We start from the raw sequence: 25,044 nt of genomic DNA on the forward strand, positions 1-25,044 counted from the left end.
GCATGCCTAGGTGCTTGAATTTATACACCTGTGGCCATGGAAGTGATTGGAACACCTGATTCCAATAATTTGGATGGGTGAGCAAATACTTTTGGCAATATAGTGTATATAGATATAGATATAGATATATATATATATATATATAGAGAGATACACTATATTGCCAAAAGTATTTGCTCACCTGCCTTGACTCACATATGAGCTTAAGTGACATCCCGTTCCTAATCCATAGGGTTCAATATGACGTCGGTCCACCCTTTGCAGCTAGAACAGCTTCAACTCTTCTGGGAAGGCTGTCCACAAGGTTTAGGAGTGTGTTTATGGGAATTTTTGACCATTCTTCCAGAAGCGCATTTGTGAGGTTGCACACTGATGTTGGACGAGAAGGCCTGGCTCTCAGTTTCCGCTCTAATTCATCCCAAAGGTGTTCTATCGGGTTGAGGTCAGGACTCTGTGCAGGCCAGTCAAGTTCATCCACACCAGACTCTGTCATCCATGTCTTTATGGACCTTGCTTTGTGCACTGGTGCACAGTCATGTTGGAAGAGGAAGGGGCCAGCTCCAAACTGTTCCCACAAAGTTGGGAGCATGGAATTGTCCAAAATGTCTTGGGATGCTGAAGCATTCAGAGTTCCTTTCACTGGAACTAAGGGGCCAAGCCCAGCTCCTGAAAAACAACCCCACACCATAAGCCCCCCTCCAACAAACTTTACACTTGGCACAATGCAGTCAGACAAGTACCGTTCTCCTGGCAACCGCCAAACCCAGACCCGTCCATCAGATTGCCAGATGGAGAAGCGCGATTCGTCACTCCAGAGAACGCGTCTCCACTGCTCTAGAGTCCAGTGGCGGCGTGCTTTACACCACCGCATCCGACGCTTTGCATTGCACTTGGTGATGTATGGCTTGGATGCAGCTGCTCGACCATGGAAACCCATTCCATGAAGCTCTCTGCGCACTGTTCTTGAGCTAATCTGAAGGCCACATGAAGTTTGGAGGTCTGTAGTGATTGACTCTGCAGAAAGTTGGCGACCTCTTCGCACTATGCGCGTCAGCATCCGCTGACCCCGCTCCGTCAGTTTACGTGGCCTACCACTTCGTGGCTGAGTTGCTGTCGTTCCCAAACACTTCCATTTTCTTATAATACAGCTGACAGTTGACTGTGGAATATTTAGGAGCGAGGAAATTTCACGACTGGATTTGTTGCACAGGTGGCATCCTATCACAGTTCCACGCTGGAATTCACTGAGCTCCTGAGAGCGACCCATTCTTTCACAAATGTTTGTAAAAACAGTCTGCATGCCTAGGTGCTTGAATTTATACACCTGTGGCCATGGAAGTGATTGGAACACCTGATTCCAATAATTTGGATGGGTGAGCAAATACTTTTGGCAATATAGTGTATATAGAGATATATATATATATATAGAGAGATAGATAGGTAGATACATATATGTCTCAACCATCCATTTCTATAGATATAGAGATAAAGATACATATATCTCTCAAACATCCATCCATACATATATATATATATATATATTTTTTTTTTTTGATATAGCTATAATGTTTTTTTTTTTTTTTTGCTCCATTTTCAAATTTTTTACCCATCGATGTTTACATTTATTATTTTTTACAATAACTTCTAATACTGTTGGAAGACTATGATTATAGTTATTTTACTGTATAAGGTTAGTTACAACTTTAACTTTGTTTTACTTTACAGACAGGTTTACAAAACTGGCATTTAAATCATAAATCAGTGTTTTTGTTTTTACTTTTCAAGAAAAAAATTCTGTTTTCAATTAAAATTTTATTTTATTTTTAATACCGCTTCTGACTTCAATAGGACTTAAGAAAATGACGAAAGATACTGTTTTGGTAATTAAATTATTTTTTTCTTTATTGATAGATTGAGTTTTTGCTCCATCTTCCAGGCTAAGTCTATCAACAAGGAAACAATTAGCTTCCATGGAAACTAAAAATAAATTTTTTTCAGGTTTTAATTATATTTTATAAAAATATAAATAAAATATTGTCAAAGTTCAGCTGCAGTTACACTTTTCATGCACCAGGGGTGCGCAAGTGAGCACGCCTTGGCCCCTCCCATATGCCCTCCCCCTGCGCCCCCTGGCCCTCCCACATCCTGCCCAGTCCCCCTCCCTGCTGCCCCACCCTGCCATCTGTTCCTTTTCACACAATGGCGTGTCCGTGGACATGTGCACGCACACACACACAGCCGGGAATCTTTTCTCCTCATTTCCTTTCACAGTGGAAAAACAGGATGAAGGGGCTCTTTCAGCCTTGAGGTTACCCTGGAAACCCCTTTATTCTTCTTCTGTCAAACTCTTACATCGTAGCACCAACATTTCTATATAGAGTGACAGAATGGACATTTAAAGTTTAAAGGGACTAGAGCAACAGCTGTCTCGCTGTCTGCCATAGTTTAGACAAAGAAACCCCCCCCCTCCTTCGTTTTTTCTTTCCTCACAGTTATATTAGTATAGTTCCCATAAAGTTCTAAAGTCAAACCCTGTATAGTTAGTTTTATGTTTCCATGAAGTAAAGATAATTCTCTGTTATGTATGTGTTTTTATGCTCTGGATCACATTCAGAACTTTTCTTTTTCCCAAAAGAGCTTTTCAGCTCAGGAATATTGATGTTTCTACAAAACTCCCTCTTCTCAGTTTCTGTTTAGACAGACTCCAGACCTGGAATGCAGAGTGGAAAAAGTGAGTTTGGAGTTATATAAAGTTAATGCGAGGGTTTTCTTCCATCGTGCCACAAGGGGGCCCATGAAAAACTCTTGATGCTACAAATATACAATGAAACACATCATCTGTAAGCTTTTAGTGGGTTAAAAATAAACCACAGTGATCTACAAACAGGGAGTGGTGATGAGAGGATGAATAGGCTCCATGAAAAGACTGAAAAAGCCAGAGTGAAAGAGAAAAAAGCTTTTCTTTATGAAAGAGGGATGCATCTTGTCTTTGAGTGGATGCTTTAGGTCCAGCCTGGTCAGATATGAAAGTGCTTTATGTTCTTTTAATGTCTTTGTTTGTCTCCTTTCATTCCTTTCTTTTCTTTTTCTTTTATTTTGTTTCAACTAAGCCTGACTTCCCATCATCCTGTTCACTCCACAGTTTCTCCTTTTAAGGAGCGAGGGAATGAGAGTGGAAAGGGAGCAGGGATGGGGTGAAGGACACACTCTGAGCTCACTAACTGATAAACAGACTCCTCTTTGTGCAGACGGACACACAGACACACAAACGACGCACACAGATACTTTGTTACATATTGACTAAAACCCCATCATGACTTGGCTCCTCGTGATTCTGCTAAACTCCCCCTTCTTTTCCCTCTCTTTTTCCAACTTTCAGCTTTTTTTGCCTCTCCGTGTAATTAAAAGCAGATGTCAGCAATGGAAGAATTTCTACCATGACACACACACACACCCACACACACACATGGTGCTAAGCAGCTGTCGGGAAAGGGGGGGTTCCAGGAAAAGAGGATTGCATGTCTGTCTGTGTTAAAGGGATATTGGTTTGTTTTCATAATAATAAGTTTCTTTTGTTGATCATAAAACAAAACGGACCACAGAAACATTACTATCTTTTGATCTCATCTTATTTTTTAATATGTGCTGGGATTCCTGTGTGTGTGTGTGTGTATGTGTGTTTGGTCAGACATGTGTTCTGCTCCTGTCATCTCCTTTTTTCCTCCCCCACTATGACTAAGTGTAGCAGGAAGCGGTACACCCCAGCTACCACCAGAGGTGCCATCGGCTCATAAATGAAAAGCTCCTGTACATGTGGAAACCACAGAGCAGCCATTTTAAAATCTGCCCACAAGACCCCATTTTATGAATCAGCCGTGATGTCAGCACGTCTCTGAATGATTCTATTAGCTCCAGCGCAGCCGGGCCTCTGCGCCGTACATAAACACATATGCATCAGCTCTATGTCTGTCTCTCTATGAGCCACACACACACTGACCCACTGACATGATGCTTCCACCAGGTCACCAGTGCTGCTCAAACAGATTATGCACTATCCTACATCTATACTGTAGTGTGTGCACTTTTCCTACAGATTTATGAAAGCTTTTTTACAGTTGAATGTAAATTCCTCCTGTATTATGTTTCTAACTTATTCTACCTTGTCATGTCCTCCTGAAGCTGATATTTGTGGTTGATATCGCTCTGATTAATTTGAAGATTAGATTTGTTGAATCTTATTATTGCTTTTTTTAACCACGCAGCTGTGGCCTGCAGTGATTTTGTTTGCGCATAGATGTTATTGTCATTTCCTCACAGATGTGTGGATTTTCCTATCCTGTGTCTATACTGGTTTGCTTCCTGACTTTGTTTCCTGCACTTCAGAGGCTATGAGGGATGTTAGATGCCAAAAATAAAGCTATATAGTAAACATAATCAGTAGACGGTTGTTTTTCCATAATGTGAAATATTTATAAACAATGAAAATTGTTAGTTTTTGAAAGGTTTGTCATTTCTGTGGGATAAGTTACATGAAGGGGAAACTTCTGCTGATGCAAAACGTCTCCAATCCACTGCCTCTGTATCTGACTAAATGAAGAGATGTTGTCTTCATTGGGAGTGTTGGCAATTAACAGACTGTTGTACTGAATAGTGTCTCTGTTGGAGACACAGTACGCTTTGAGTGGACTTATAGACAGATCAGTAGATGAATGGAGGAGTTGTTAAGCTGTGGTAATTATCTGGTTTTGTAGTGAGTGGTGACAGTCCCACTGTTTGAATCAGGCCTATTCATCACACCATTAAAGCAAAAGTAATTGTACCGGTAGGCTGGGCAAAAAAGCAGGATGAGGGCTTATATGGGAAAAGGAATAGGTGAAAAAAAGTTTATTTTTCTGTATAAGTTAAGAGGTTTGGTAGGCCTTTACATAAATATAGAAGAAATGGAGACCATCCATCCATAATAAAAGTTCACCTTCTAAGTATTCTGAGTAAAAAAAGGACATTTGTGTTTGAGCATAGCATCAAGACAGTTAAACGTGTGGAATATTGACCTGGTTAGTTTGAGTTTAAGTTTGTAGAACTTTTAAAGTGTAAAGAAAGACATTTTAGTCTAGTTCCAACAATCTGAGGTTGTTTTTTTTTTATAAGTTCTTGTGAGGAGAAGGTTGCATAGAGGCTGATTAGTCACATATTTAGATAAAGATATACAAGAAGTTAGCGATTTGTTTATTATCATTAAAGACATGGAAATAGGTAAAGGACAACATAATCATTTTTCCTACCGGTCCTTAAACTTTTGAGGCATTATCAGTTTTGGGACATTGACCTGAAATGAATCAGCAGTGACTGATTAGATATTTTCTGACAGGAACAGCAGGAAAGCTGTGGCATCCAGAACCTTGCTGACCTTAGACCTAGCATGCCTGGAAACAGCACATTGTTTCATGACCAAAGCCCATGTGATTGCTCATCATTCACAATCATTCTCATCCGGTTTATATCCACCCCCACACCCTGACACATCCTTACAGACACAACTCTGATCTTGTCAGAGCTAAATAATCTAAATTGTGTCTTCCTGGTAAATGTGTGGATGAATACATTTATTACAGTCTCTTAATGCCCCACAGCAAAACGATGTCTGATTATGTTTAAAAATCCAGCGCTCACAAGAAATGTTACACCTGTTTTTTAAGCTGTTTCTTGTTGGTTTAGTATTACCCAGATATGCTCAATAAAAATCCAACACCTCAGTGACATCATACAGTTAGAACAGAGCGAAGAAGCAAACACTGTCCCTTCTGTCACTTCTTATAATCATCATCTAGGCATTTTATCCCTCTTATCATTTATTATCTTTTAAAAATATGTATACACTTATTCAAGCTTCAAAGTTTTTTTACATGAATACAAGAGTTTGAATGCCATCTTCTTTTCCTTCTTTTGTTTTTATCTCCAGCTAAAAAAGATCAGAATAATGGAGAGGATAAACAGCCAACGAAGAAGAAGGTTAAGGAGCTAAAAGTCATTGATTCAAAGTCATCACAAAACCTCTGTAAGTAGGTTATACAGAACAAATCAAAACCAGATGGCTTGAAATGTTTTATGCGTTTAAACTGCAACATTTTCTTTTTGTTTTCATGCAGCAATTTTCCTGGGATCCTTCCGCATTCCATACGAAGAGATCAAGAATGCCATCTTACAAGTTAATGAGAAGATTCTTACAGAGTCCATGGTTCAGGTACCAGAGATATCCTTTTGATTCTTTTTTTTTTGTTTTGTTTTCATAGATCTATATGTCTTTTAAAAGTTTATATAAAGGCTTACATTTCCTCTGAAGCCCAGAAATACATGTTTATTCTTAAATTACTTTTGTATTTTCTCCCTGTGTTGGTCTATTTTGAGTCGGATATGTCAAACATTCCTGAATATAATGTTGTTTTGCTGATTCTGTCTTGTAGAACCTGATAAAGCAGCTCCCTGCTCCTGGACAGCTAGAAACCCTTGCAGAGATGAAGGATGAATACAATGATCTGGCTGAGTCTGAACAATTTGGAGTGGTGGTAAGAAACCATAAACACTCATAAAACCTGAAAGAGAAGTGAATTTATTCAATTAAAGCAGTTTTATTGAGCCCTTAAATTAACAAAATGTACTTTTCAGTGTCAGAAAAAATATTAAGGTTTGAGCTTCATTTTTATGACTTGCATCAGTTTTTAAACAAAAAAAATACTTTTTAGCAGGTTAACCACAAACAGGCTTAAATTGGAAGGTAACCGGACTTTCGGGTTTTTTATGAAGATGTTTTGAACCTATCCAGGAGTCTTTGTCACTTCTGTTGGCTCACACCAGAGCAATCTGTAATTGGAGCGCTGATCTACTGGCTCTCCTATGCTGTGCCATGCGTGGATTGCATACACAGCACTGCTCAGCTTATATTTTAGTGTTCTGTCTTTAGGTTGCCCCAGGTTCTGTCTGAGTGTGTTGTTGAGTCTAAAACTCCCTCTGAGTTTCTCAGAAATTCCTGACACATATGGAGTTGCATATTGTTTTTGCATCTCTTTCTCCTCTGTGTTTAATGCAGTGTTGTTTTTCCTGCTAGTGGCTGTGGCCAACTTCTCAAACGAATAGTTAAGATAACCTCGTGCTTCTAGTGATTTCCTATCATGTTTTTGTTCCTTTTTGTTTCTCCTCTGTAGTTAAGGGAATATTGTCAACCCTGTAACTCAGAGGTCTGATAAAAAAAAAAAAGAAAATAATAGAAAAAGAAAGAAATGTATGTTCCAGCGTGTTATGTGAGTCAAAATGAAGGTATTGGTCTGTATTTGTAGATTTCCAGTAAACCTCAGTATTAAGATTTCCATTGTCCTCAACCTGCACAGCAAAGTCCAGAAAAGGCAACCTGTTGTTCTTTGCTTTCTCTCTACTGAACTTGATGTTTCCGTCCACGTAGTTAATGTGATTGGTGATGCCTTAACCTCCTGGGTTTAGATTTTGACCCTGGTGTCAACCATGTCTCTTAACCAGTTAGCTGTTTGTGTTCCCCTGTATGTGCTGAGTGCTCTACTCCTCCATATTGATATTGGTAACAACGGGGAGCCCATGATTTACCCATGTGTCTGTCGGTAAATGTTATCACTGTATTTAAAGTATGTGGTTGATAGGCAGAGGTAGTACAGGTCATATATCTGTTTAGGTTTTAGTAGTCCTTTCTTCCAGGGCTTCATCATGTTCCAACGGTGTCCTGACTATTTATTGCTGCTGATTTGGGAATGCAGGTAAAGAGAGGTTAAATCAAAAGAAACAATGGTTTCACATGGAGCGAGTCTCAAATACTGGACTCCAGAAATAAAGTGTTTCCAACGGAGCCAAAATTGTGGCAAGATGTTTTGCAATATTGTTTGTCACAGAGTTAATACTGCTGACAATGGGCCTCAATGAGACCCCTCCCTTTGTTTATTTTTAAATTATCTATACGGTCATCACAATCGGTCTCGGCCAAGTGACGTCAATTGTTTACCTCGGGCGCGGTACACTATGCCTTTTCCACTTAAAATGGCGTCTTAGCAACAAATGTCACGTGACTGGCGGAGACCGATTTTCCTAAATCCGCCCCTGTTTTCAGGCTTATGTTAACTGTAATGACTTATCTTGGACAGGCTGCTATGTAAACAGGCCTTTAGTCCTTCGTTTAGCTATGCTGCGGTTGTTTACACTACACCTTTTCCAACTAAAATGGCGTCTTAGCAACAAAAGTCACGTGACTGGCGGAGACCGATATCCAACAGTATTGTTGCTGGATGTTTTCCTAGTTTTAAATAGGAATTTATATGACTTTAATGACAGTTTGTTTACATTTCTGAATTTAAAACACTTTTTTTTAAGATTTAAAAGTCACGTTTAGATTAATTACAGCTCTTTGATTTAACTACAGAATAATGTCAGAGGAGGCCAGGCAAGTTTTCTTAATTGGTTGGTATTTTTTTATTTTTTTTGCTGTTTATTTTGTTTGTTTTTTGTCCTTAAAATAAAAAAGGACCTTTGATAATCCTTTGTTTTAAATATCTATGGCATGGCAAGCAGTTTGGTTTGGTCACTTCATTTCATTAGTGCTTGTAAAACATTCTGGTACTGGTCTGGTGATAGCTTTATATGCCAGACCAGAACAAAATCTAATGTGGCGTTCCCCGAGGATTCACATTTGGCCTCCTCCTTTTCAATATCTACATGTTCTCCCCTTACTCAGATCTCAATAAACAACATAAGTCACCAGAACTTTACAGACGACACACACCTGTACTTTATGATGGCACCAGGTGGCTATAAACCAATTCCAGTGCTGGGTAAATGCATAGAAGAAACCAACACATGGATTTTCAGAACAAAATATATTTTAAAAGTGGTCATACAGCTTTAGTAAATGTACCTAGAAACCCATCAGTCTCGAAATCTTGGTGTCATGATGGACTTGGACCTGAACCTTCACAGGCACATAAGAACAAAAACAAAGTTGGCCTTCTGTCACCTAAAATACGTTTTCAGGTTTAAAAGACTAATGTCTAAGCAGGAGATTGTAAAACTAATTAATGTGTTAATCTTTGGTAGAATTGATTAGTGCAGCAGTGTCTTCATGGGTTTGTCTGAAAGGTCGATCAGGCATTTGCAGTTGATCCTGAATGCTGCTGCCTGCAGTAAAGTGGTGCACATCATCCCAGCTCTAAAGATGTCACAGTGATTCATTGTATCCCATAGAATAGATTTTACTAATATCTATATAGATCTATAAAACACTAGATGGCTTAGCACAAAAATACATATTTTTTGTCAGTGCATTTACCACCCAGATCTCTCACTAATCAGGGATAAACTCAACAAACTGTAAAGCCCTGAAACCGTCTGTTACTTGAATCACAATTAAAAACATATTTTTTAGAGTGGCCTTTTAATGTGCAATCTAAAAAACTGTATTTAAGTTTCAAGATTAATCTTTGTGTTACTAAAAAAAAAAATCTTTCATTTGATAGGATTATTTTATTTTTAATTATTTGCGTTGCCTTAATGCTGCTACAATGTACTTTTCGTTTTCATTTTCTACTAATGTAATTGAATTGTTTTGCCTCTAAAATATGCTATATAGATAAACTTATCTTGTAGACTATTTAAGAAAGGTACTAAAGTTATTCCCATCTGAAGCAACTGGTTCTATGGATAAAGTAGTTTTCTTAAACTGTAAAATTTGAGGTGTGTATGAATATGAGCGTGTTGTTGAGTGATTAGTGTAAAGCCCTCTGCATAGTCAGTATAACTAGTAAGGGCAACATGAATTCAGTCAGGGTTAAAACATTCACACGCTGGTATCATCCTGAGAAGAAAAACCTTTTAATCCTCTATACTCTGGTTTCTCCAGATGTCCAGTGTGAAGCGTCTGATGCCACGACTTGAGGCCATCCTGTTCAAGCTGCAGTTTGAGGAGCAGCTGAACAACATCAAGCCAGATGTGGTGGCTGTGACAGCTGCCTGCGAGGAGCTCAGGAAAAGCGAGACCTTTGCCAAGCTGCTGGAGATCATCCTTCTTGTCGGGAACTACATGAATGCCGGCTCTCGAAACGGAGCCGCATTTGGCTTCTCCATATCGTACCTTTGCAAGGTGAGAACAAGACATGTTGATACATGGGGGGAAAATGTATTCACAAGAAGATTCACAGAGCTTATTCATACAGAGCTTTGGAAAGCCCCTTTTTCATCATTTTACACTGTCACTATAACAAGCCCCTATGCATTTCCTTTTTAAGGTGATATATAACAAAACAAAGTCCTGTCAAGTCGAAAATATTTGAACTAAAAACCCTGAGAAGTGTTAAATCAGTAGATGTTTAGCTACTTATGTCAATACTTTATAGAACCCTAATTTCATTATAACTCAAGCCACAAATTAGGCGTGTCACTGCAGCACATTGTTCTGGACAAGAAGTTGTCCCACAAATAGTTGCAATAACATAATTATTACCATTTGGTATGAATCCAAAATGCTCCCACACTGCAGCTATCGCATTAGACTGAAACTAGTACCATAGTTTGTTGTTTTTTTTGTCCCTTCAAATTTCAGCTAGCATTTATCTGTCTTGCTACTCCTCTGTCATGAGACTCTAATGCTACACTCGCTACGCTAGGTAAACGATAAGAAAAGGGTGAGTGGAACGTTTTGTCTTTCACAGTCTTTAGTAGAAAGAGAGGGAAACAAACAAACACAAACATTTTAATCAATTTCATTTAAATGTCTCATGCAATTACTTTAATGTTTAATGTGAGTGCTACTGCAAGTCATTTGGATTTATCTCGACCAATGTTGCATATCCACCAACTGATTTACTTTCAGCTTTTTGCTCACTAATTAAGGCTCTGTTAGAATAGGGGAGCAGATCTGTTAGCATCTTGATTAACACAGTCCAAACTTTCATTACATCTCACTCTATGCTGATGGAATGACCTGCTGCTTGCTACTAAAACAGTGTCGCCACTTTCCATCTTAGAGAAACATCTAATCTACATCTCCTAATATGTACTTTGCAAGGATCTTTTTTTGCATTTCTCCCTTTGCATGCACTTCATTCCCTCTATGCAGTCATGCCTGTTACCTCTGATAGAACCTGACTGGTGGTCTTCCCTTCAGATTGTTTGTTGTCGGCTTTACCTTTGAATCCATTGATATATCCCAAGTTTAGATTGATGTGTCTGCCAAATGCATTAACATAATCTTGCCAAAAAATTTTCCTAATATGGGTCTGAGCTTGGACCATGCACATCAACCTGAAGTTTTCACACCCCATATCAGTTTCCTTACAAGCTAGAATTAGAAAGCATAATTTGAGAGATTTCAACACTTTATTTCCAAATTATAAACAAAAATTGGAAGAAATGGTTAAAAAAAGCCCACAGAATGATTCTGCCACCACTATGTTACACTAAGGGGGATGATGTGCTTGGGCTGGTGGGATGTGTGGAGTTTATGGCTATTATGCTTACCCTGTCAAAGTCACAGAGTTTTCCTTGATGGCTGAAAAGTAAAGTTTTACTCTCATCTGAGCATAGCACCTTCCCCCATAAGGAAGTTACCAGCATTTCTCTTACCAAACTTTAAACGTTCCCTCTTATTTTTAACTGTGATTAAAGGCTTTTTTCTGGCCACTTTAAAGCCAGGCTGCGTGGAGTCTACGCCTTATCGTGGCTTTAGGGATAGCTACTCTGGTATCTGCTACTAAACTCTGTAACTCCTTCAGGGTCACCTTTGGTCCCAGTGCTGCCTCTCTGATTAGTGCCCTCTTTGACAGGTTTGCTGTGGGACCGTGGGATTTGATGGTGCTTGGGGGAAGATCAAAGATTTAGATCTTTTTTTTTAATCCAACCCTGACTTGTTTGGAGAGCTCCTTAAACTTCCTGGCCTTTTGTGTCTTGCTTAGTGGAGCTGCAAGACACAAAAGGTATAGATGTACCCTTCAGAATAGGGCTATTACAATGCATACATTTCAAACTCAGTTTCGACACTAGGGGAAAGTGTTGATACTTGATACCATTTTCAATACCATAGGAATAAAAAACGCCCAATAAAGGCATAAAACCTTTTCAACTTTTTCAATCTCAACATGGAATGCACTTTCTCAACAGAGTAACACATTCTATTAGTTGCAGTGTATAAATAAATGTAAAATAGATAACCTAACTACAACCCAATTTGATGATATTTAAAGTTTGAGGTAGCATCTTTTAAAGCGTTATTAATCTAGAAATATAAAATTAAGGATTGCAAAAAATATGTTAACAGGGTTCCCGCAGGTCCTTAAAAAGTCTTAAAAGACATTGAATCCTTCAAAATAAAACTAAGGCCTTACTTGGTATTAAAATGTCTTAAATCAGTCTTTCGTAGGTCTCAACTTTTAAACCTCATAAATAGGATTATTTTTATTATGATTTATTTTTGTAATCTAAATAAAACATTAAAATTGACCTTTTTTTTTAATTTAAAAAAAATAATGGCTCGCCATTATTGGTTCCGTCTCGATAGCGGAACCAATAAAAGCGTTGTGGCCGGGACATTTGGGAGATTCACCATTTACTTTTTGTCTGGAAAATATGAGCAAGTGTAAATGTAACCAAAATTGGCTCCAGCCAAGAGTTTTCTTCATGGCTAAAACCAGTACCAGGGAACAAACATGAGGCACAGTGTATTTTGTGCAAGAAGCGATTCAAGGTCGGAACGATGGGAATTAAGGCAGTGGAGTCACATGCGAAGCGTGAAACACAAAGCGTCAAAATCGAGTTACCGAGAAACAGCCGGTATTTCTCAGTTTTTTTTCCACCCTTGTCTCTGCAACGCCTCCACTTATCACCAAATCAAACATACTAAGAAAACGATACAAAGAAAAATAGCTACAAAAAAGACTTAGCACTGGTTATGTTGTGGCTTTAAAACTGATTTGTTTTGTTCCCTACTAAAACAAAGTTTGTGAATTCAGGTAAATAATTGTTAAAATATATCTGTCATTTGTGTGTTTTTAGCTTTCTTCCTGTATGGGAAGCTTTTCAAAATTTGAAACATTAGTGCAGTGGTTTATGTTATAATAAACCTTTAGGTTAAGTTGTCGCAAGCAGGTTTTACTTGTGTTTCTTGTGAATTTGGTCTTAAATTTTTTTTCAAGTGGCATTAAAAAGTCATGAATTTAAATTGCCTTATGCTGTAGGAACCCTGGCTAAAAACACCTGCATTTAGTATTGACACCATTCCAAATTAGTATTGTATCCAGATACATGTTTTGAGTATTGATACTTTTGACAACCCTCATCTATACTGTCAGCTCATTTGAAGGTACCACATCTTAGTTGTATCACACTTTCTGGGGACTTCATAGCAAAGAAGTGAACACTTATTTAAATACTTTTCTTTTCTAAACAATTTTACTCTTTAAGACACATGATATGAAATGACAAATTGGAAAACAATTGCATCATAGTGCTGACTGTACATTTAGATAGATGTTGCCCACAGCATAATGCTGCCACTCCCATATTACACAGTATTACCGGTGTACTCAGAGTTATGTGCAGTGTGGTTTTTTCATTATTAATACCATTTTACATGTAGGTCAAAGTTAATTTATCATCTCACCTGACCAGATGCCTTCCACGTGTTGTTGCCCCCCCCCCTCATGGTGCAGTAAACATTAAACCTGATGTCTTACAACTTCCAGTGTATCTGTGAAGTTATTCCCACCTGAGCCGTGGATCTCTGCTGCTCCTCCGGAGTCACTGTAGCCTTCATGGCTGCTTCTTTCGTCAGCGCTCTCCTTGTTCAGCCTATCAGTATTTTTCAGATTAAGGATTAGATGGCCTACATGCGTTTGGGGTTTTGTTTTATGACCAGAGATCCAGAAAGCTGTTGTAGGCCCTGGATTTGTCAGGGGAATACAAACACAAACCACACTTTTACTAAGAAATCTTAAGCTTGAAGCATTTCCTTTCACAATTGTTCACTTCCTGTTTTTGGACTATCACTTACAAAAGGAACACAATATCCTCAGATCTTTACTAATGGGACATAATTTAGTGCAAGTTTTTGGGGTATGAATGCATAAAACACACTCTGAGAGTCGGACAATTGTTTTCCTAAAGGTCTCTGAAATAATTACGCAGCTATTGGTACTTTGATGATCCAAATGATGCCAACAGAACTAATTTAATAGTGTATGTAGTAAATGTTTAATATTAACTCTTATTTTAATGACGGTTTCTATAGAAAGCAATCATCTGTCTGGAAATCTGCCTCCTGTCAACTTCAGCACTGTTGGTCAACTTGGGGAAACGGAAAACATGCAGACATTAGATGTTTGATTTTTCCATGCAGCCCCTTTAATAATCAATTTTTTTCCCCCATTAGCTGCGTGATACCAAGTCAGCTGATCTGAAGCAAACATTGCTCCATTTCCTCGCTGATGTGTGCCAGGAGCAATATCCTGATGTCATGAAATTTACTGACGAGCTCATCCATGTGGAAAAGGCCAGCAGAGGTATGTCAAACATTTAGCCTTCATTCTAGTCCAGCTCAAACACCTGTCTATCCATTTCTCCTGTTTTTTACTATTTTTAACTATACAAGTATTTATATGCTTACAGGATCTGTAAATTATTATATTATTTTAGCATGCATTTATTAAATTAAATAATATCTTGACATTTAAAAATGCCATTAAATGGGTTCCCTGACTGAGTTGCTGTAAACCCCAGTCCTAAATGTATTTTGTACATACAAAGTTCTTATGTATTTGTGTTTGTTTGCTGTATGTCATTATTTCTAATGGCATCTGACATGTGGTTATATTACACACTTAACAATTTTGTCTTTCCTGCAGTTTCTGCAGAGACAATTCAGAAGAATTTGGATCAGATGGGGCGACAGATCAAAACCTTGGAGAAAGATCTGCAAACTTTTCCTCCTGCACAAAATGAAAATGACCAGTTTGTGGAAAAGATGACTATATCCTTTAAGTCTGTCTAATATAAAACCTGTTTTCTTTTTTTATTTTCTATATTTTTTTTTTTAAAAACTCTCAGCTTCGTAGGTTTTATTTGCCTTAACGACACGTTTTCACAGTTTTGTTAGCCATGCTCAAGAACAGTATGAGAAGCTGGATATGCTGCATAAAAACATGGAGAAAGAATACGCAGATCTGGGAGAATTCTTTGTCTTTGACCCGAGGAAAATCTCAGTGGAGGAATTCTTTGGAGACCTCAGCAACTTCAAAAACATGTTCCAGGTGTGTGCTTGTTAAAGAAAACCGATCATTGTAGTTTAAAGAAAGATTTAGTGGAAAATATTGCAAAATAAAGTTTAGTGAAATGTGTAGTAGAATCAAGAAAAAAGTTGCATTTCTTTAAAGAAGCAAAATGAAACCATTGCTGTTTATACTGTGTTTGATAGGAAATTAGCCACTGGGATGGTTAACTTTTTTTTTACATCTTACAGGATAAAACAGCGGTCTCTGCTTTGAAACTTTTGTTCTTCCCACACACACATTTCCATCTTTTTTAAGACTTGCTCTGCCTTATGTAGTTTTGCCATCCTTTGTCTTTCTTCCTCCTGCAGCAAGCGGTGAAAGAAAACCAGAAGAGGAAGGAAGCTGAGGAGAAGATCAAGAGGGCCAAGCTGGCTAGAGAAAAAGCAGAGAAGGAGAAAGAGGAGAAGCTGAAAAGAAGCAAAGTTCTGGATATGAACACAGGTCATAATTGCATGGTCCTTTTTTTTATTTTCTTTATCTGTGTGTGACTGGGAAGGCACCAAATCCACATCTATCACTTCTCTCACATTCCAGTTGGGGGCAGTCAGAGTCCACACTTCTGTGTAAAATGTTTGTGTGTCTGTGTGTGAGTGTTGATGCATAAGGCCTGCAGTATTTATAGACCAGACTTAATCTACTGTTGATGACTTGTTTGGAAGCGACTAACAAGGAAGCTTCAGATAAAGTGAGAACACAGAGGAGCATGGAAGTAAAAGCTTGACCCCATTTTACGCCTCTGAAGTTTTTTTTTTTTTTCTTTCATTAAAGAAGAATGGATGAAAAAGTAAACTTTAATCTCTTTATCAGCAAATCCATATTTCCAGTCTTCTATTTGAAGCTAAAAACGCTCTGAGCAGATTGTAATACAAACCAGCGCGCTCTCATCCCTGTATGCACAGAGTTAGAGCTCAAATCCTGCCTTGCAGACACACAGACATGCAGAGTTTTTCTCCCTCTTTCAGACTCTGACCTACTTTTAGTGCATTCCTCCTCTCTGTTCCTCCATCTGGGTTCTCCAGAGACTCTGCTGCTCTAGGGTCAAACTTTTCTACAGCCTCACTGGATTTCTACTAGTGATTGAGTCTGTTTATTTTTGCCTCTGTGCTTAAAAAAACAAACAAAAAAAACAAAAAAACACTGCTGGTTAAAATCTGTGGTTTTCTTTAGTATTCATGGCTCCAGCAAAGTTCCTGGCCTTTGTCCTACTCACCCATGTCCCAGCTGGCATCTCCTCTTCTTTTTTTTCTTCCTCCCACTTATCTGTCATTTATGCAAAGGGCACTTTAAAAGAAAAGAAACCCAGCGGGCTCCTCTTGGGGTATTTTGTAACAGTGTTGAAAAGTTTGAAGCATCTGTAAGGGGGATTTAATTTCATGTTTAACCTCTGGACAATAGTAACATAATCGAACCTCAAAGATGAGCATGAGTGTGTGTTTGAGAGTGAGGGATCATTTGCATACAGGTGGCACATTTGACTGCCCCTGCAGACTGGAGTCGTTGAACAACCCCTATATTTACATTGAACTATACACAAATCAAACTGATGTTCACACACCTGCTCTTGTTTTGCATTTATTGCCCTCATAAGGAAATTGGTGGACAAAGTTTCCTCTCTGCCACTTAGTCTCCTCTCATATTCAGTCTCTTAAAGCTTCTGTCATCTTTTTCTTTTTAAAGGTCTGTGTAAATGCCAAGTCCCAGTTGCCTGTTAAACCCTGGAAATGTCAGTGTGTGTTTGCTGTTTGTGGCTTCATTCCTGTGTGTGTCAGTCAGTATGCACATGTTTAACCACATGATTATGGTTACTATAGATTGCTGTGAATAGCTCATTCTTCAGGGTTTCTGTGAGGGATATAACTCCCCATATAAGAATGATCTGATCATGTGCTTGGACTTGCTGTCCATGAAATCTGAGGGTTCTGAATAATGAACAGGCTGAGGAGTTTGATGCCACACCCAGAGGTTCACTTTCACCATCGCTGCCTCAAATCTGATATTTGCTCTGATTAAGTCTGACAGCTGCTGTACCTTCTTTTTCCAGCTAGATGTCGGCAGTGCCTGCAGAAGGCATGTTCTCATAAAGGGTGTGTGCTTTGAACAGATTGCTGGTGTGGGAACCGCCGCTAGTAGTGCTCTTACTCCACACAAAGAGAAGGCAAAGCGGCTTGTAAGTGTGTAGGGGAGGGGATGGAGCAGAGGAGAGCAGCAGATGCTTCACTGCGGATTAGGCTGTGTGTTGCTCTTAGAAAGGAGGGTAAGATGAGGAGAGGAGAAAAGCAAAGCATGGGATAAGCCTGGTTTCTCACTGGGGTACTGTGAAAAAGGGGTTCTCTTTTAGCACATAAAAAAAAAAAATCCTGTCTCCATCTCTCGCTCTTTCCTGCTTCTCATTAAATGCTCTCAGCATCGACCGTGTGAACATCCGCTAGAGGTGCTGTTGCTCCAAAGAAGATACAGTGCAGTCTGTCTGTGTGTGTGGGAGGGGAATGGGGGTGTATATGCTGCTCACAGACACGCCTCTGTGTGTGGGTGTGTGTGCTTTAGCAGTTTAGATCCAGATAGACAGCTTTGGAAGCTCATCCTCTAATGCTATTGCTCTAATTAATCCTTCTTACTGTATTTTCTGTTTGTTTCAGGCTGTGTGTTGTTAATGTATGAGGAGCCAGCTTGTTTCTAACACATTAAAATAGAGGATTTAACATGATTTCATTTGACCACTTTGATTTCAGACACCCAGTAAAAAAAAAAAAGCTTTTAAACATTTATGCATTTCCACATAATCCTGAAAAGTAACTGTTAAGACATTTTTACTAATGTGTCTTAATCCTGGACCTTTTTTAAACCTTTCTCCTTTTTTATTGCCAGGCAGTTGAACTTTGTATGAGTTTTTCTTTGGTTTACATGACTGCAGTGCTGCATGTGGCTGCATTTAATAGAACTGTAGGCAGCTAAAACTGCTAAAGCACTGTTTCCTGTATAATTTTAGGAGAACATGGGCTCTCTAGGTCTCTTTTAGCTGGGTGTTCCCTGAAACAAAAAAAAAACAAAAACATTTCTAGTAAACAGCTGGTTCACTGTTTGGTCTCTGTGTCTCCACCTCTGCATTAAGCCAACCATGTGATTAGTGGAAGGAGAAATATGCCAGATGTGTTTACCCTGAAGAAGAAAAGTGCAGTTTTACTTTTTTCTTTTAGGTCTGTTGCTGCAGTTCCAGCTTTTGGACATTGAGTGGCATATGTGAGCCACATAAGGCTCAGAGTGGGAATGCTTGTGTGAGAGAGACTCAGAGACATGACGGGCGTGACCAGGACCATCTGCTGCATGGCTTACTGCAGGATTAAACGCTGTGTGTTTGTGCGAGCTTGGCGTGTGCTCCATGTTTGGGGGTTGGGAAGGCGACGGCGTAAACCTTTACCCTCAGCCCTACTGCCCCCTTTTTTTTCCAGATCACTCTGTCCCTATTCAGATTTAGACATAACTGAAGTATCTTCCTGTGTGTGTCGCTGTGCCCTGATTGCTGCCTACACAGAGTGAACCTCCCACTTTTAAAGAACATCTCTGTCTGCTAATGTCCCCCACACACACTGAGGCTGAGCCACAGATCTGATGTAAACACACAGAGCCCACAACCACAGAGGGGCAGTACACATTTGTAATTTAGACCATGATTACTATATATTGTCTGAAAGTTCACCATGTAGTTTTTAGCAGATTGCTTTAATAAAATACCTAAGTAAACATAATCTTTTGTTATTAGACAGGGAAGGAGAGATTAGAGCCTTTTAATGATTTGTGTTCATAAGGCTGTGATGTTTTTATGCTTGAGGTGTAAATATGTTTCAAATATAAACCCACTTCTGATCTATCAATGCTGACATTTTGATTGCTCTTCATTGGCAGAGGGTGATGAAACTGGTATCATGGATGGCCTGTTGGAGGCGCTGCAGTCAGGCGCTGCTTTCAGAAGGAAGAGAGGACCTCGGCAAGCAGGTACCTAAACTCACAGCTGTAGATCCTCACAAGACACGGTCCTTCAGCTTCCTGCCTCACTTAAGACTCAAGTTTCATCACAGATGGACCAACCAGACATAACGTCTGAGAATTTCCGCCCTCCATTTCAATGTGTCTGCATTTGTGTTGACTTTTTTTTCTTCCACACCTTTTTCTTTCACACATCTTCCATGCCTCAGAGGCTAAAAGGGTTATTTTTATTTTTGACTTAGTGGCATAGAGCAAAGCCTCTGTCTTTAAAGGTTGGAACAATAACAAAAGGGTGTAAAATATTTTTACTCAGGACAGAAAAATAAGAATCTAAATGTAGGATGAGGCATGAATAAGATGAGGCTGGGAACCTAAATGAACAAACTACCCATGGAATAAACGGCAAAGGTTTTTTTTCTTTTATAATGGTCTTCATACGTTTATACGCCACATTGGAAAAATATTGTTTTCTTAGTTGTTTAACTTCTCTGGAGTTATTGTAGTCATCAGCTAATCATTTCTTGTAAAATTGAATTCTTGGCAATAAATAAATCTGAAAAATTAGAATTATTTAGATAGAAGGATCCCAGAATAATAATAATAAAAAAAAATTAAGAAAAGGACAGTTATTGACACCTAAGATGATAAAGTATGTTAACTACTGTATATGGAAGCAGGGACAGACGGACATGTTCTCTCTAATTCTCTAACATGGGAAAACAAGAGAACATGCCAGTCAACTATCAGTTGACAGTTTATAAAAAAGTTGACAGTTAATAAAAAAAAAATTAAAATAAATAATTCTCCTAAATCTGTCCACTTTCAAAGCAATATGCTAAAAGTTGTCAGCAGGACTTATTAGGCTCAATGAAGACATGTAGAGCAGAGGTTGTGAACCTATTTAAGGCTTAGAGCTACTTAGTGGAAACTCAGTCATTTGAAGGGCTTCCATTACCAACCTATGAACTAGAGGGGTCAGCATTCACCTAAAAACTTCATGAATAAACACATTTTTATTCTTTCAATTTCTAATTTTCTTTTAGATATTATTTTGAAATCTTTATAACAGCTTAAATGCTTGATTTGATTAATATGATGAAATACTCTATTATTGATTAAAGAAGAAGAGCAATAGAATAAAATAAAATTTCAAGCTTAGCCCTTAGAGTTGTTCTGTTTTCAAAAGATGCTGAGGGCCCCTTGGTGCCCGTTGGCATCACGTTGCTGACCAATGTTGTAAATCGTGCCAACTATGACTGTGAGGATTATTTTAAAGGAGCTAAAGCATAGGTGTCAAGTCTCCAGTCCAACACACCTAAATCAAATAATGGGGTAATCTAGACTCCATGTTGGGGAGCTAATTAATCCATCAGATTCAGGTGTGTTGAATTATGGACAGATCTAAAAGTCTTAAGATACTGCCAACTTTTAGATCTGATGTAGAGGATGCTATGTAACTACAAATTGAGTATATTAATCACACAGGGTTTCGTTGTGAATAAAGGGATGTTATAGTCTGTACTTCTTTGGCTGAGTATTTTGGAATAAGCCTTTTAAATGTGTTTAATACTAAAATGATATAGATTTTCCAATAATTAAACCAGGACAAGTCATTTAGATAATCTTGGTTCCTACTAGAGGTACTTTTTGATGCCTAACTTAAAATGGGGTTAGTTTATTGAGCTTCCCATTAGTGTTATACAGACATAAGTAAAAGTTTTCAAAAATGAATGAATCACTTAACGAATCATTCTATCACTAATCCAAGATACACACATCACACTGCGATCTGATTATTTGTGTGAATTGTGTGGGTAAGATGCGCCAGCAGCACTTTATAGGTCTGCTGTATGGGACCACTTTGCATTTAGAGTGACCTACGATGACGGCGGAAAGAAAGTTGTGGATAAAAGTGCAACAGTGTGCAAGCATTGTGCAACACGTTTTGTTTATGCTAACAGCAACATGACCAACATGTCACGCCTACCCCGAAATCCCACATACTCCGTCAGCGCTCCGCCCCGCTCCAGACCGCCTGCACAAAGCAAAGCCTACAGCCTCTGCTGTGGCTCCCGTCCGCTCCGCTCTGAGTTCCTTGGAGATCGTAGAGGGCATGCGCGAGATGATTAAATTCAAAGCAGCAAAACATGCAGAAATGATCCATGGTTTCTGCGAATCATTAAAAATAATTACAATTCATTAATTATTTATTTTTTCCATTAATTTCATAAAAAAAAAAAAAAGAATTTTCATTAATTTTTTATTATTTTGTTTATTTTTCGGGTTAACAATAAACATATACCGAACTGAACCGAAAACCGTGACCACGAAACCGTGAACTGAACAGAACCGTGGATTTTGTGAACCGTTCCACCCCTTATATATATATATATATATATATATATATATATATATATATATATATATATATATATATCGACTCTTGTCATAGTGGGTTTGAAAAACAATATGGCCTCCCAGTCAGACCCTGAGTGAAATCAGCACTGAAAACACTTTGAACAACTCTGTAACCCGATTCCTTGTTTTAGACTAGTTGTGAGTTAGAAAAAGTCCAGTGGTGATTACCTTTGATGTGTGTGTTCATTCACATGCACATTAGTGTACACTCTGCATTTGCACATAAAGGTTGTAAAAGAGTCTGTGCAACCCGATCCATCCCTCAATAGAAGCCAGATGTTAAGCGTCGGTAGTGTAGGCCAGCTCAAAGCTAGAGGGGTGGTAGATTACACTCTCTTTTTTTTATTATTATGATCTTATTTTATAAACTTCTTTCTGATATTTTCTTTTAATCTCTGAATATATTTATAGATTGTTGTTGTCCCCCTCCAGTATGAAACCACTCTGTGGTCCTCTGTCGACCCCATTCAGGACATTCTTCTGTAATAAACACTCTTGTATTGCGTCCAAACTGACTGAGACTAAAGTGTGGGGCAAAAAGGAGGGAGAAGAGAAAAGAGAGCCAAGAAAAAAATAGGGGCCCTCTCTGGGTTTCACTCACTCAGCCATAACCCTGTTTGGCCACCTTACTCTCCTTTTCAGGAAATAGCTGATCATATTGTGAGAGAGAGAGAGACAAGCTTTTCTCTGCACATTCTGTGGTAGGAAGATCTGGAACGTTTAAGCAGTGGTTTGTGTAACAGTTACTGCCGAATGTCTCTTACCAGACTGTGTCATTTCTTTCACTCTTTCTGAGTTCAGGACTTTCCAAGGCTGCTGTTTTGACACTGAGCTGTGGTTCATTTGTGAGATGTTTATATGATCCCCAGCCATGTTTATAGGATATTTCAACTCATCCATGCCGTGTCTTTGCTGGCAGCAGGGCACAAAATCCTTCACCAACAATAAATGATAGTATTTTGTCTGGATTTTGTAACCAACACTATATATTAAACCCAGTTTGCCTCAGGATGGATCTGGACTATTTACTTCAAACCATTCTGGAAATAAGGAAAATATTTGTGTGGTTGGGACATCCTCAGCGTTGACAGCTCATCAGGGAGTAATTTTAATCAGATGCTGTATGTCATCCTTTCTAGCCTCAGTTATTGTGACACATGATATTCCGCTCTCCCTGGGGCAATAAAACCAGTAAATGATAACACTGTAATCTAAATGCTTATCCCTGCAGCTAAAAGCACTATTAATTTAATCTGTGATGGAACTTTTTCTTTGGATGATCAGATGTGACATAAAAACTTTCCAAAGACCTAATTAGACATTTATGGATTTGAAATATCTTGGAGCTATATTCAATATGTTTTTTTCCCCTCAGCAATCTAAACACATTCCCCCAATCCACAGACAACTTCCAGAAACCTTTCAGTTTTTTAATTCACTAAATGGTTAAGCCAATGTTTTGTAATTACTCCCATATATTATTGACTTCCTGTAGCCCCACAGGGAACAATCCTAGTCTCAAATCATCAGTGGGCATCCCTCCAATCATCTGTTTTTCTGTTTTCTCAAATGTTTTGGTCTTCAGTTCATATCTGCTCAGTTGATGAGGCTGGATGGGCAGTAAATGCAAAGATAAAGTCTTTTATTGAGATTTTTATTTTGATTTAAGTTCAGGCTGTGCCTGGGTAACACAATTACTTTTGCAAACTTTCTGATTCCATTATTTATTCATTTTTAGTTGGAGGACCAGTCATTGCCCTATTCTGGGGACCACTGCACTCTAGAGCAGATGTTTTTATTAATCTAGTTATCTTGAGTTCCTGGTCTGAATGTCATTTTTCTTTCCAAAATTCAGTCAGACTTCCATGTGTGTTTTATTAATTCAACATATACAGCATTTAGAAGCCTGATTGATTAAACACTTCAGTAATCGATAGTGTTGCACAGATACCCATGCCAGTATCGGGCGGGGCCCCTATCCAGCCCTAAAATGATGTTATCGTATCGGCGAGTACCAACAAATAGGGCACCGATACCGTTTTGAGAGCCAAAAGTTTATTCAACTATTGTCACCCATTCCTGGTAGGTAATAAAAAGTTCTAATGGATTCACATTATATTAGTCTTTTTCCTGCTTCACAAAGGTAGGCAGCAGCTTGACAAAGCCATGATGGCATTTTTTTTTTTTTTTTTTTTTTTTTTTTTTTTACATCCAAGTAGTATGCAGTTCTTCATATATATACACACACATCACTCTCAAACAGATGGCATCGGTATTGGCCGATACTGCACAGCCAGGTATCAGTATCAGGGCCAAAAAATGGCATCGGTGCAACACTATTTTTTTTTAAATTTATTTATTTGACAGGGACAGTACAATTAAACATTGCAACCAAACAGGTGGCCGATGTCCAAGTACATAAGGCTTGTAGCCAAGGGCTAATTTGCAGCCTTCGTAATCGATGATCATCTGGAAGCTTGTTGAACTTCCCTAAGACAGGATAAATGTCCCAATCTCCGCTGGGTTTATACTAACTTCTAGGACCAGGTCTCTTCTTCTCTGATTCTACTGTCTGTCTAAACTGCAAATAATGGAGGCTGTAGTGTTTTTTTTTTTTTCAGCAGATTTATGCTGGTCTGGAACATCTGAAGAACAACTTTGAAATAATTGCTTGGTTTCTACTTGGATATGAGCTGTGAGACATCATCCACATACATTATGTTTAAGAAGCTTTGCAAAGAGGATTATTGAAAATGATCCCATTTCCATAGATTGATGGGAAACTTTCTGCAGCAGTAGTACGGTATTTTAGATATAACAGCTTTTACATTAGAGTTAAAGAAATGATGCTAAACTGGTATCAGTGCTTGGTTGGTTCACTTGAAAGCATTGATTAGCTCTAATTTATGTAACAGAAATTAATGCTTAAGCTCTTCTAAGAGGTAGACAGTTAAATCAATTTAATAAAAGCAGACTAACAAATATATTTCAATTGTCCTTTCCTGGCAGAGCAGTTTGGCTCTGGATTGAATCCAGATTATTTTAATCACCATCTATGCAAACATTTGATCTCATTGTACTAATTGTCGATGTTTTAAAAAAGTGTCTGATTATGTAAAGTTTATTTTAAAAGCTTGACCCGGAACACAATAGTTTAAAATGCATTTTAGTAAGGTGTAATTTAGTTTTTACTGTATAATTCAGATATCAACACATAATGATTGGATTTCCTCTTAAGTCTAGATAAAACAGTTCATACTTATTTTATAAGTTTTCATTTAAACCATCATTGATCAGCTGGAAAAATACTCTTTATAAC

The 25,044-nt window shown here is 38.4% G+C and overlaps 1 protein-coding gene across 2 annotated transcripts in view; it reads left to right on the plus strand.

The window, feature by feature from the left end:
- LOC119776986 (protein diaphanous homolog 1-like) overlaps positions 1–25,044 on the plus strand; it is a 140,255-nt gene that overhangs the window by 107,964 nt on the left and 7,247 nt on the right. For both annotated transcript variants that reach the window (XM_038275708.1, XM_038275709.1), the window contains 9 exons: positions 5,960–6,055; positions 6,147–6,241; positions 6,462–6,563; positions 9,908–10,147; positions 14,429–14,558; positions 14,901–15,025; positions 15,141–15,305; positions 15,635–15,767; positions 19,227–19,316. In XM_038275708.1, coding sequence (XP_038131636.1) covers positions 5,960–6,055; positions 6,147–6,241; positions 6,462–6,563; positions 9,908–10,147; positions 14,429–14,558; positions 14,901–15,025; positions 15,141–15,305; positions 15,635–15,767; positions 19,227–19,316 — 1,176 coding nt within the window. The remainder of the gene's footprint in view (positions 1–5,959; positions 6,056–6,146; positions 6,242–6,461; positions 6,564–9,907; positions 10,148–14,428; positions 14,559–14,900; positions 15,026–15,140; positions 15,306–15,634; positions 15,768–19,226; positions 19,317–25,044) is intronic.

The sequence above is a fragment of the Cyprinodon tularosa genome, unplaced genomic scaffold (genome assembly GCF_016077235.1).
Source record: "Cyprinodon tularosa strain WSP-4 unplaced genomic scaffold, ASM1607723v1 ctg973, whole genome shotgun sequence".
Classification (NCBI taxonomy): domain Eukaryota; kingdom Metazoa; phylum Chordata; class Actinopteri; order Cyprinodontiformes; family Cyprinodontidae; genus Cyprinodon; species Cyprinodon tularosa.